The sequence below is a fragment of the Hylaeus volcanicus genome, chromosome 3 (genome assembly GCF_026283585.1).
Source record: "Hylaeus volcanicus isolate JK05 chromosome 3, UHH_iyHylVolc1.0_haploid, whole genome shotgun sequence".
Classification (NCBI taxonomy): domain Eukaryota; kingdom Metazoa; phylum Arthropoda; class Insecta; order Hymenoptera; family Colletidae; genus Hylaeus; species Hylaeus volcanicus.
The window spans coordinates 17,588,416-17,602,995 of record NC_071978.1 but is presented as its reverse complement, the minus strand read 5'-3'; the positions used below and the strand labels follow the sequence as shown (position 1 = coordinate 17,602,995).

The window sequence follows — 14,580 nt, the reverse complement described above, 5'->3', positions numbered from 1 at the left end:
ATTAATTACACAAATTTTATTTTATTTTGTATATGCATATATTAATTGCACAAATTTTATTTTATTTTGTATATGCATATATTAATTGCACAAATTTTATTTCATTTTGTATATGAATATATTAGTTACATAAATTTCCTTTCGTTTTATACATGGATATATTAATTACACAAATTTTATTTTATTTTGGACATGCATATATTAAATTACACAAATTTTCCTTCATTTTGTACATGCATACATTAATTAGAAGAATTAGAGAATTAAAATTTAAGAATTAAAATCTATCCAAATGATATTAAATTGCTTAAATTGTCAAAAAGAATTAACCTTTTTTATATAAATAAATAAATGAAACACGAAAGAAGAGAAAAATACAATTAAGCAAATATTAAAATAGAAGTATTAAATACAGTTGCATTTCAAAAAGACAGGGAGTGATTATTTAATTTCAAGAATTCTTTTTTTCGAAAAATTGTTGTTTGCGTTTAATTGAAAAACTACAATTACTCATGGTACAAATAAATCCAATACAAATAATATGAATTATAATACAGTTGCATGGCAGACAGACAGAAAGTGACTATTTAATTTCGTGAACTCTTTTTTTCACGAGATTCTTGCTTGTGTTTTATTTAAAAAGTCTATAATTAATCATGCTACAAACCAATACGAACAATATCATAACATGAAATACATAAAATTCGTTAGGATTTTATTAAAAAAGTATATTTAATCGTGATACAGCCCGATACGAATATCATCGTATGAAGCAGATGGAACTTACTTTAATTTTAGTTCACTCACCCGAGTTGTCCTGAAAAATGCTTCCCAAGTTTTTATCGAACAATGTACTTTATTGCGATTCGTAGAAGATGCGACCATCGATTTTTTATTCTTTCCACGTTCCTTGATTACAGGCGATGGCATACCCGGAACAATCGTCGTTCGCGTCGGCAATAATCGTCCAGACTTGGGAACGAATCCAATTTGCAATCGCTTCACCGGACCCCTCGAGGAAGGGCAACCTCTGTTTCTTCCCTGCAATCCGCCTATGCCTGGAGCTTTCGTTTCCGTACACTTGGAAGCGAACACCCCGGCACCCATCCCTGTGCAGCTTTCGTTGTGCGAGGCTTTCGTCTACACTGACCAGGTTTAACATTTATTATAATACGATTATAAACCTCTTTGGATCTGTATAACTTTCAGACAACGTGTTAATATATCGACATTTTACCAAATAATTTTAGTTTTTTCACAAGAAAACGTATACGTTTTAATTATACATACAGTGGGTGTAGAATGTATTCGTACACCGATCAATTTCCCAAAAAACTTTTCTGTGAGATTGTACTTTCTTAACTTCTTTTTTGTATAATCAATGATATTTTACATATTCTCGGAAGTCTCTAAGATAGATACAGTCCAAACAACATTTACTAGTTAATATAATTTGTGAAATTAACAAAAAAATGCGAAAAGTGGGTAAAAGTATAGAAGCAATAAGTACTTGTATGATTCTTATGACGAACCATTTACAGTAGAGTTTGCAACGTAAACACATTAGTGTATTGCTTCGTACGAAGTAGAAAACATCCCAGTAAAGCACTTTTAAAAATGGCTCTAATAGAGGAATTGAAGAAGATCTCACTTCTTATTAACTTCTAACTAATAATTTAGTTAATTTAATGGTTCGAAGAGTTGCAATAAAATATAAAATCAAAAGGAAATCTCACGAAGGAAGTATTATATACTTGTAAATTAATGTAAATTTCTTTTTTTTTTTTAATGAAGTCTTAAAAATTAAACAGTTGTGCGAATACTTATTGCTTCAATATTTCTATCGATTAATTGCTTTTTTCTTGTTAATTTCGCAACTTACATAAATAGCTATTTTTGTTGTACTCTATCTATTCTAGAGATTTCCGAGAATATGTAGAATGTCATTGTTTATAAAAAAGAAGTTAATAAACTACAATTTTACATAGTTTTTTTGGAAATTGATCGGTGTACGAATATTTTCTACAGCCACTGTATATTAATGTGTATAATTATGTTGACAGCCACATTTTGTTATTAAAAAATAAAATATTAGAGCCCCTTTTGGGAAACCCTTTATATTATTACTGTCCTGCTGTAGAAAGTGGTCTCCAGCAGCATCTAAACTAATTTAAATAATAGTTAGGTCGTGGAGCAATGTATCGTTACTCGGTAAAAAGAATATTACAGAAAAAATGTGTAGCATTTCATTTATAAAATTGAAGATCACCTTTGTTCCTCTGGAAATATTGGAAAAATTAAAAAATTGTTTTGTTTCACTTTTGTGTAATATTTACTAAAGGATTCACCAGAAGGAGCTTTAGGATTTTGTTTTTTAATAAAGTACAAGTGGTAATGAATGCATCCTTTCTTCATTTTATCTGGAAGTACACATAATCACAATTAAATTTAAAACATAATGCCATTTAACTGGTACAAAAAAAACAAAATTCTACAGTCCCTTTTGAAAAACCCTTTATTCACGAAAATACTCTGGCTAGTAATAGTATGAACACCCTATATAATTTCTGTAGGATTAAATCGTTAAAACGATCTTCATATCCACAAATTCATGAGTAGACTGCGGATCTTTATGCAAAATAAAATCTTCGCGAACGTGCCTACAAAAATTGAAGTTACGTAAGAATTCATTTTACCCTGCAAATATTACGATGCAAACTTTACTTTCAATATTTTTTTATATTATTACACACTGTGTGCATTTTGGAGTTCCTTGCATATCCAAATTTCCTATAAATGCATAAAAATCCGCAGTCTATTCATGAGTAACGAATTCTCAGGCATTCAGTGGCCATCTTCTTGGAGCAAGACTATATCTACACTAATTGTAACATTCTTTCTGTTTTGTCATTCAAATTACCAAAATTGTTTTCGTACACAGGCTCTCCCAATCGAAAGATGCCCACAGTTTAGAGATCAACCACCAGGGTCAACTGCAACTTACAATGGAAAATGTTACATTTTCTATAACCGGCAACCAATGGTATTCAGAGAAGCTCTAGCCTTCTGTCGTGCACGGGGCGGTACGCTGGTAGACGAAAGTAATCCTGCGTTGCAAGGATTTATTTCGTGGGAGTTATGGAGACGACATAGGTAGGGGTTGTGTCATAAAATTATGTGAATTAAAATTTTATAATTATTGATCATTGTTTTTCTGTGACAATTAATAGTTAAAGGAACTACTTGTTCTTGGTTTCGATCTACAGTAAGGCTTATTCCAATTGCAGATGGTTTTAGTGTTTCTTTTATTCTTACATGTGTCATTGTATTATTTGTTAATAAATGTAATAATTGAAGATAGGATTGCTTGGAGTGGAGGCAGTTTTCAATGCGTATTTCAGATTTAAATGTTTTCTTCTTTGTTCGAGATTCATTTCATTCACTTCATACAAAATACTATTATTTCATTGGCTTCGTACAAAATATAATGTTATTTTAGTAACTTCATACAAGTTCTGATGCATAAGCCTTGGCCTGCTAGATAGCAATAGTGTACTTCATGAAAATAACATGGACAAAACTCGTTCCAATCTGATGGACATTACTAATATCATTGACTTCATACAAAAACTATTACTTCTTTGTTGTGATACAAAATACTATTATTGCATTGATTTCATACAAAATACTATTATTTCATTGGCTTCGTACAAAATAAAATTATTTCTTTGGCATCACACAAAATATTATTATCTCATTAACTTTAAACAAAATATATTACTATTTTCCTAAGTTATTTGGAGTACATGTGATTTTTCAATGACCGTAATCATTGTATACGTATTTTCTTTAAAAAGGAGCGACACCTCGAGTCAATACTGGATGGGCGCAGTGAGGGATCAAAAGGATCGCTCGATTTGGAGGTGGACAGGAAGCGGCGAAGAGGTTTCCGTTTCTTTTTGGAGTCTGCCTCAAGGTACCGAAGAAGATTGCGCTCGATACGATGGTAGTAGAGGCTGGCTCTGGTCCGATACCCCTTGTACGGCTCGATTAAATTTCATCTGCCAGCATCGTAAGTATCGACTTTCAAATCTTACTTCCGTATCCATTTCTCCCATCACTATCGAATTTTATGCTGACTATACCAGCGTTATCTTCGTGGCGATAGAAGTATGTCTCTTAACTTTACAACGATTTAATTTCTTTTTTCAATTATCAACTTTTATTTGATTTCATTGTAGAATTAGAAAAAAAGTTTTTAAATTAGACAAAGAAGAAATGCAAGTATTATAATTACACTGCGCATGTTCATGGAAATTCTTATAGTTACACGCAAATGAAGGACAGAAACGTAAATTAAAGTTTGTTTTGTCTTCTAAATGTTGTTATGTATATTTGATCTTTTATATTTTATATATTTATGGATTTGTGCGCGTCATTAAATATTTTTGTATGTTTATACATGTCATAATGGGCATAAATGCATAATTATATGCAGTTTAATCATAATGTATCAGTGTTTAATTACAAAATAGCATAGAAAATATTGATCAGCATGATGCATTTATTCACGTTAATAATAGCATTGCAATTGATACCTGTTAGCTAGAAAACTGAATTAAATAAATATATAGTCAATTTAGAATAATAAATATAAGTAAATTTGAATAGTAAATACTTGTTACTTTGTTAGTATTCAGAACGTATATAAAAAATCCCTTTATTATGAAAAATAATAGAATTACAATTGAAATTTATAAGCCGGAAAACTGAGTTAAATAAATGAGTAGTCAATTTAGAACAACAAACATAGGTAAATTTGAATAACAAATACTTGTTACTTTTCTAGTAATCAGAGCGTATATACAAAATCCCTTTATCATGAAAAATTGTCCTTTTGGGAGAACCCTCTGCATATCTCAGTACACATACCATATTCTAATTTGCTCTCTCGTGTCATTTAAATGAAAGATTTCACACATGCACACAATCCTGACTTCGCTCTCCCTTATTCTGTATAATTATTAATTACCAACAAAGTTTGCTAGACTCGTAATGTACTTTCAGAGGGGACACGGTTAATAATGAACGAGACAATTATTCAGCCAAAAATAAATTAACCCGTTGTTGGTTGTAGAGCCACGAGCGTGCGGTAGACCAGAGCAGCCACCAAATTCCACGATGATTGTGACCGCGATGACAGAACGGAATTCTGGTAGCTCGTACGAAGTTGGAGCAACGGTAGAGTATACCTGTACGGCGGGTAGTCTTCTTATAGGACCATCGACTCGTACTTGCCTCGATACCGGCTTCTACAACGAGTTTCCACCAGTGTGCAAAAGTAAGAATCCCGTGATCTCGAGGCAGACCTCTGCCTCTTGAACCATATATGTCTGCTAGATCTTAAATTCAACCTGCTGATCGTTTCAGGCATCGAGTGCGGTTATCCGGCGAGCATAAAACACGGAGGTTACACACTTATCAATAATACCGTTAGTTATCTAAGTCAGGTGCTTTACTCCTGCGAGGAAGGATACGAGATGACTGGTAAGAATTCATTGCGGCGCATCGACGCTTACGAAGGGAATGCTATACAGTATTTCTTGGAACGAACGATACGTTCGAACAATCAGAAATTTTGCGATAATAAAGTGAGAGTAAATCACCCAATTATTGATACTTTTAGGAGCTATAAAGAGGGGAAACATCAAGAAATTTGGTTTAAGAATTTTTGTTTGACATAATAAATCATTCTAGAGTATCAATGTTTTTAGACATGATAATAGATTTGTTAAATTAATAAAAGAAAACTTTGTATTGTTTAATTTTAATAATTTTTTTCATTGATAATAGTTTTTTTTTCAAAAAATCAAACAGATTATTGAAATATAGTTTTGCAGCCATCACCCTACAGCTATATAAAGAGTAACTTAATGTTATATGCTTCGTAATCAATATTTACCATTTTGTTTTAATTTAATATTTTGTTTCTACTTAAAGAAACTATTAACTTTGAGCCAAAATATAAAGGAACAAATGAATAATTTTACTTATTATTACCACAGAAAATACTAGCATTTTCCTCCGTAAGTATTCCTAAAATTTCACGCGAACAATAGCGTTTCGTTTCCATCGCAGGACGCGCAAGATTAACTTGCGACATCGATGAACGTTGGAACGGGCCACCGCCACGATGCGAACCAATTTTATGCGATCCTCCAACCCCTGTGCCCCACAGTTACATTCAAATAGAGGAGATCGACGAAACCGAGACGATATCGGGGAAGACGAGCTTCAATCGAAGTCTTCTCGTAGGCAGTATCGTCACCTACACTTGCGAGAAGGGCTACAGGCTTACTGGATTCCGACAGATACTGTGTTTACCCACTGGATTATACGATCACGTCGCACCTACCTGTACAGGTATGTAATAAACTACTATTGTGGGACTTGGTTTACGAAAGGATGATACAGTGTAAATAAAATTTTTCCTCTTAATATTAGGTATATAAATTAGTACTGTGCCTTTACATTGAATCATTTATAATTGTAATTTAAATAGAAATATGTATTCGTCATTTTGTTATGTTAAAGTAGCAACATTGTAAGTTCTCGATCAGATTTCTATTACAATGAATCCATAAATTCCATAACGTGTGTCTTAATTTGTATAAATCGATTTTATAAATCTTTTCAGTAATAGAAAGCCACACTCTGTCTCAGTAACGTAGGCTACGTTTTATTTTGATTAAAATACGTTTTCAATTTGAAATCTCAACATTTGTAAATCAAGTCGGAAGAAAAGCGTTGCTTGGCTACTTTATCGGCGTACGCTGACCAAATGGTTAGATATACGTGAAAATGTAATATAAAAATATTAGTCAGCAACAAGATATATCTAGCTTTTATATTTAAACCACAATAACGTTTCTTATGTTAAAAATAAATTGAAAATTATAAGGTGAACTTTACAGGTACTTATTAGCTATAATATATATTAATCTTTATAAAACAGAATCATTTTATCATCTGGGAAATTTCATGAAGATAAAATTTGCCCTTTACAGCATACTATTTGGTCGCATAGTTTAGGAGATAATGAATAATGAAAATAATTTATAGAGAAATGAAGTCATTCGTCACACGATTGAATTCGTCATTAACATCTCCATTTAAAAATCTATCTCCTTCACGCCCAATTAAATGCGTTCAGCTGTTACAAAGTACATATCTGACTACATACTTGCATAAACAGTACAATACTCATTGTACCTACGTGAGTGAATAATGCAATCACGAATGTGATATATGTAGAATAGGAATAGTAGTCCACGCGAAGCGCAGCTAGTAATTAATATATTTAGAAATGAATTATGAGTCCATGGAATCGAAATAGAATTCATTAATGAAAATATGAATAAAATGTCTCTGACTATGAATGCATTATCGTGCTGAATCATGACTATACTTAATCAATTCAGTTACGTATTATACGATCAAGTTAAATATAAACTGTGTGATCATAGCATCCCTAATAATAGTACAAGGTTTTAAAGGTTATTCCTAAAATTCTGTGGAAATACATTAATACATTGAATAAATCTAAAGATCTTATTACAAGTTCGCAGCTATTAGTTTGATATTATTTGCAACGAAGGATTTTTCGTCACGAATAATACCGATTATCAGGTCTCTTACCAGGTCTTTACACTTTACATTTTTTATATCTAAAGATCATATTACAAGTTCCAAGCAGCCATTAGCTCGATATTATTCGCGACGAAAGATTGTTCGTCACGAATAATACCAATTACCAGGTCTCACCACGTGGAGGTTGCTGCGACTGGAGACCCGAAGATAGAAGGAATCAAAGTTCCTTCGATCTCCCTCTACATAGAGTATACATACGTAGATGCATACTCTACATAGAGTCGACGAGCTTAATACTAAGTACGAAACCGTGGAAATCAAAGAAAACAAAGTCCCTTTGATTTCCAAAGTCTAAGTCTGACTCTGCCAAATAATTATTTGAACTAAGAGGGATGAAGCTAAATCGCGACACGACGCGACCATGAAACTGAACTTACTGAGTTAGTTCCGTTTCCTCTTGATGGATCTGGACTCGAGAGGAAGACGACCGACGCCTCCGAACCAGTCCTCCACACCCTGCACCCATCTGGGAGTCACGAACGGACCCGACTTGCACCCGACTCACTGCGCTTTGGACTTACTGCACTGCGCCGGGAGCCTGGACTACACCAGACGGGATACAGGGAGTAGAGAACTGATCCGGAGGAGCCGATTGTCTTCCTCTCGAATACAGATCCACCAGGAGGACGGCAACCGACCTTTCTGTCCAGCTACACAGTTGGTCACTTCACTTATGACATGAAGTGATAGTGACCGAAGTGGAGAACGATGTTGCGAGTCCAATATGGACTTACGAACAAACAAAACAAGTTGATTAATAATTATTTGGCAGAGGAGACACTCGTACACGCATGCCTTAAAATTAACCAAACCAAACTAACAAGGTACCCACAACCAATACCAAGCTACGATAACTAAGGGAAACTACACAAGCTAAAATAGGAGGGACGCGAGACACGGACACGTGATCGCGAGATCCATACCGCCGAAGGATCGTCGAAGAATGAGCTCTCACCCCTCGTATACCTGTGTCGAGGGTTGCGACTCGCTATCGAAGAAGAGTGGGGCAAGGGCAAACAATAACCGCGTCGCTGTTGATTCGATGGCTCGTTGTATCCATCGAGGAAATATTTCGCGAAACATTAATATTACAGCAAAATCATATTCCCCATCATTATTTCAGTAGTAAGTCTTGTTAATCATTAATGTAACTATTGTTAGAAATTAATATTTAGTTGGTCTAATGATACTAAAATATTGATAAATTTCTCATGATTAATGCCTGGAATGAATACTTATTCTAAACCGTGATTGTTATTAACATTTAAGGGAAGTATTGATAATAATTTTTTATACAACGATCGATCAAATCAAATGAATATTTAAGAGTAAATCATGCTATATTTTGCAAATGTAGAGTAACTAATTTAATTACTCTTTATTACCAGCTGAACGCATTTAACTGGCCGTGGGTAGAGATAGATTTTTAAATGGAGATGTTAATGACGAATTCGATCGTGTGACAAATGACCTCATTCCTCTGTAAATTATTTTCATTGTTCATTATCTCCTAAGCTATGCGACCAAATAATATGCTGTAAAGGGCAAATTTTATCTTTATGAAATTTCTCAGATGATAAAATGATTCTGTTTTATAAAGATTAATATACATTATAGCTAATAAGTACCTGTAAAGTTCACCTTATAATTTTCAATTTATTTTTAACATAAGAAACGTTATTGTGGTTTAAATATAAAAGCTAGGTATACCCTGTTGCTGACTTTTTTTTTTAGATCTTATTACAAGTTAGCAGCCATTAATTGTCTACATAGTAGACAATTTGTTTCCTGAGGTTTATATATCGGATACATATTTTATAATACAAAAATAATTGAATATATTGAATGTATATTGTTGATGAATGAATATGTTGAATATACATATGTATGTATCCGATATATAAACCCTAGGAACCAAATTGTCTACTATGTAGATCAAATGTATTCGAAATAAACTTATTAGGATACAACTATGATTTTCACGCATTCAAGTGACTTCCCTACTGAAGATTCTTCTGTTCTTCTTAAAGATGCTCTTTTTCGTCATAGTCACTCGTAGATACTGAAAGAGTTTAACTCTATCATTTTGCACTGCAAGGACATTTATTCTTCGTTATTACGATGGGCCGAAGAGAGTCATAGTTACTTCCGCCATTCAACCATCTGTTCCTCTATTACAGATGAGCCCCGTACCACGGTGGCGATTCCAACCAGGATGACAGTGCGTCCAACGACTTCCAGGACACGGCACACGCTCCTCCCGCCAAAAGTGCGATCGACGACCTCATTACCAATTACTACGACCACTACCACAGTCGTTCCACCTCGAAAAGTCTCGAATACTGGGGAATTACCAGCGATGGTCCGAGAAACAATCCCGAGGAAGCCAAGCATCGGGCTGCAGAGGCCAGCCCCGTCGACGTCGACCAGTTTGCACGAGGACAGCAACGATCATCCCCAGGACAACGAAATCTCTGGTAGCGGGGTCGATAACGCCCAGGTTGGCATCGGGACTGGCGTCCCAGAACCTTCTGGACCGTACAGGGTGGACAACGCCGACCAGCCGAGTAACACCCACCAAGCGAAATTAAATCTAGGCGCGGTGATCGCCTTGGGCGTCTTCGGTGGTTTCGTATTCCTTGCCGCTGTAATTACGACGGTCGTAATACTCATTCGCAGGTAAATCTGCAAATCATTCAAATAACTCGAGTCGCGATCAAACGGCAGCTTTTCGCGCTGCCACTTTCCCCATTTCTGTGATCATGTTGCAAGGGTTGCTCCAATAAATAACGCCTGTTCCAACGTAACGTTTAAGAGAGAAATTATACTGCATGATAATATTTATTTGAACGTGTTCATTGTATTTACGTCGCATCGCGAAACTGGTCGTTTGTGTACTGCTCGAAACAGGTAGAGGTCTGCGATTGGTTTGAAAGATTTAATGGACCATTAAGGGAGGAAATCACATTAGAAGGCTAAATATTAGGTACTTTTTAACCGACTTCGAAAAGGAGGAGATTACTTTATTCGACATGTATTTTTTTTTTTGTGATTCTTTTCTTACAGAGAATTTACTTAATTTTCGTTAAACTTCGAGAATATTTTTGGTACATTTTAAAGTAGGTTTGGTCATTGTTTCAATTCATTCGAATAAAAATATTATTTTATTTACTATTCATACAAAGTGTTGTAATAATCAGAATTTTCTTTTGCAAATAGTAGTCAGTTGAATGGATTGTCTATCTGATTGGAGCAGTATGGCCTTTTAAAAGACTGTTTATCTATACTCGTTATTGTTATTTTTATTACAGTTGATGTTTTAAATGCAATGTAGGTGGAGGTTGCATTATGCTCATTTCAACTTTAAAACTGTAACTTTGTTAAAGATTTTTCTTTCTTTTTCATGATTTTCACTCCATATATTTTTGGTTTTATCAAAAATCGTAGTGCCTCGAATTTTTATAACAGGCATTATTTCTTGGGCAAATTATATTAGGTGGACTGGAAAATAATGTCGTTTTTTCAATCTGACATAATTGTTTATCACTCATCAGCTCATTGATTTTTATCGATCTGGCATTCAAAATTTTTACACTAAATGGCAAAAGGCTGTTGATAACGAGGGCGATTACATAATTGATTAAAAAAAGGAATTTATTAAGAATTTGTTTGAATTTAATGTAAAATAAACGACATTACTTTCCAGCCCACCTAATATATAACTAACTTTTATATACATAATACAATACGTTCGCTCTTCGACCCTATCTACGTGTGAATACTGTATCGCTTACTCTACATTTGTTTAAACTGTTCTCTAAACTTTCGGCTGTCTTCTTACCTTTTCTTCTGACTAATCGCGCGAAACAAACCCCCTCTTGAAATATTGTAATCCACATATTTCGAGTGTTGTAAGTAGTGTAACAAAGTTCGTGCGAACAGTCTTTGCAAAGAATAGCGTGTACAAACAAAAATTGACAATCTTCACTAATCGTAGAATTGTATTTCTCTATGGTCAGCTGGTAGATAGCATTGCAAACATAGTTTCTCTCCATGCTGTAAAACCTTGTCCTATTTTGAAAGAAATCATAATCGTGTTGTACCTTGTTTGTTATTGTCGATTACGACTAGTAAAGAAAGATCTGTTCAACAATTTCCATCCGTTTTCAATTTTTATGACTGTCCATTGTCTGTCGAGTAAAGAAATAATTCGAATAGAACTCTTAAGTTAATGAGTTAATGACTGTCATTCGAATGTTCAAAAAAAAAAAAGATAATTCCCAATATAAGAGATGAAAATATCTAATAACGAACAAAGGGTAAAAGAAAGTTTTTATTCATTACTAGGTCAATAAAAATTCGAATTTGAAGTTTAAAATTATATTATATATCATGATCAATGAAAAACACGTAGGTATCTGAGTAATTATTCAATCGAATAAACGTCGCGAATAATTCGCCATGTGTCTTCTATTATTTAGATCAAATTTTGTCCATGTCTGGTTTTTTGTTAGGAAGTATCGTTTTGTTGAAATTATTTTGTAATTCTCATATATCTATATTTTAAAAGTCTGATTACCAAGTAAAACAATAATATGATTGCCAAACAATTTGTTTACAACAATTATTGGCTACAATTTTCTACACAAAGATGGATAGAGTTAAAAGATTTCTATTAAAATTCTTCTTTTAATTCATATCCCATAAAAATGTTCAGCATTATCTTACTATGTACATAATTTTGTCCAGAAGTAAAAAGTAATTTACATCGAAATCTTGTCTTGGTCACTCAATGTGTTTAAAAAAAGTTAGACCACTTTCGTGACGAAATTGAAATCGAAATTTTGTTCATAAAAATAGAATAGAACAGGTTTCATTACAAATATCATAGTAACATTAAAAATAAGATACCTGAAATAATAGTACTGATGAAGTAATAGTATTAAACGTATTTTTCTCGAAATCAGGATTTTATATTAGCAGCTTAGATAACTGAAATGCCATTAATCCAATTTTGATGAAATATGGCAATAATATCATGAATAATATTGATCTTTTCCTTGGAATTGATTTCCAAAATATGAGAAAAGCGTGGCTGGTCCAGTCTGTTACATTCTAGATTCTATAAACCGTACAATTTTTTGAATTTTAAAATATTATATTTTGCAAAATAATATCGTTCGACTTTTTATTTTCAAAAATTGATAGTTTAGTAATCCAGACGTCAGCGTATCGCGTTTGCCACCTACGTTATGAATGAGAATAAAGCCATTTTGTTTCTTTGGGTGTAAGATAAACATAAGAAATATTTTTATTCAAAGATTACTATATGTTTTATTCGTAGAAATTCATTACAATATCGGGTATAATATCAGGATAAGAAATTCGCGAATATACCTTTACTTCAACGTCAAGGTGGCGTAAACCATTTAATCCCTCAACGGGTATATGATTGTTTCTCACGCATTAGGGCGTATGGACTACAATTATAGTCCACTACAAAAATGTCGTAGTAACTTCATGTATTTTAGTTTTCTGGTTGCCTGCGAGAATATAGTTTCTAAAATACTGATGAAGCTTTTATTATGTATAGTAGGGGAAGTTACTGAACTGTAGTCCACGCGCCCACTTAAAAATTAACCCTTGCACTATCAAGTCATCTTTAGTTACGTAGACTACAGAGGAAGGGTACTTTATAGGCATCTACTATAAACCAATATCCACCATCTACTATATCTAACATCTTTACAAAGACTTCATGTTTCGAATATATCTGAAAATAAAGTGTTGACAAGAGATATCGATAAAGAATATTAAAGGGAGGGAGCTACAGAGTCTTGAGTCCTCAATAACAAACAAAATCTGTTAACTAGATTCACTTACTTGAAGCAATTCTTTAATAGATGAAACAAATAAAATCGTAATCATTTATTTATTTCGGCATTCCTAGAAATGAGACTTTCATGACTCTGTTATTGAATATATTGTGTATAGACAATTTTACAAATGATACTTTTGAGAATACAAAGCTTTTCATAATAAGATATTCTCGTATGAAGAGATGCTCTTAGGCAATATCTAATTTCATAGAATTTTCAAGTAACTATTCTGCCAGGAATTCTCAAAATAGTAATATGGCGAACATAAAGAACCCATGATTGATGCTAACTGATTGTAAAATATATGACTAAAACATAAAATACTCAGACTAGATTCTTCAAGGATCAAATGATACACTAGCATACAATATTTAAAAATATATATAATACATGCAATATATATAACGCACGGAATATACTATGTAATATATAAAATAAATACCACATACATACACCGATAGGTACACTAGTATACAGTATTTAAAAATATATACAATATATGCAATATACAGGGTGTCTACGTATAAGTTTAGACATACGCAGAGTGTGAATTCTACAACAAATTTCCAACAAAAAATTACTCTTAGTCATTTTCTTTGTGTCGTCTTATTCTGGAGTATTTTCACTTTTAATTTTTGTTCTGTGTTTTCGACTTGACACTCTTTAAACGGCCATAACTCCAACAAATTACAGTGCAAACTTAAAAGTAAGTATACCATTCGAAAGAGCGTTAAATTTCCCATCGGTCTGGTGCAAAAACAAAATTTATTACGTAGATTCAACAAGTGAAAAATTAGGTCAAACTTTACATTGTGAACATTTTTAAAAATTTTCCTTTTTCTGTATTCGTTTTTTGGTTTCAAATACATAGTTGTTTGGCGGGCACTCCTCGGAATAAACTCCCTCGAAGTCTTAGCTTTTGAATGGTATTGTCAAAAGAAATTGTACGGTGGTATTTTAGGGAGAAAATGACGTTTAAATGCAGAAAAGC

At 33.2% G+C, this 14,580-nt stretch overlaps 1 protein-coding gene across 2 annotated transcripts in view; it reads left to right on the top strand.

Annotated features, from left to right (window-relative positions):
* LOC128873794 (uncharacterized) overlaps window positions 1–14,580 on the top strand; it is an 80,788-nt gene that overhangs the window by 60,976 nt on the left and 5,232 nt on the right. For both annotated transcript variants that reach the window (XR_008456486.1, XM_054117648.1), the window contains exons 4-10: window positions 921–1,153; window positions 2,942–3,153; window positions 3,858–4,072; window positions 5,138–5,341; window positions 5,431–5,547; window positions 6,139–6,423; window positions 9,891–10,389. Coding sequence is in view for 1 of the 2 variants with exons in the window: in XM_054117648.1 (XP_053973623.1) it covers window positions 921–1,153; window positions 2,942–3,153; window positions 3,858–4,072; window positions 5,138–5,341; window positions 5,431–5,547; window positions 6,139–6,423; window positions 9,891–10,389 (1,765 nt within the window). In the remaining variant the exon portion in view is untranslated. The remainder of the gene's footprint in view (window positions 1–920; window positions 1,154–2,941; window positions 3,154–3,857; window positions 4,073–5,137; window positions 5,342–5,430; window positions 5,548–6,138; window positions 6,424–9,890; window positions 10,390–14,580) is intronic.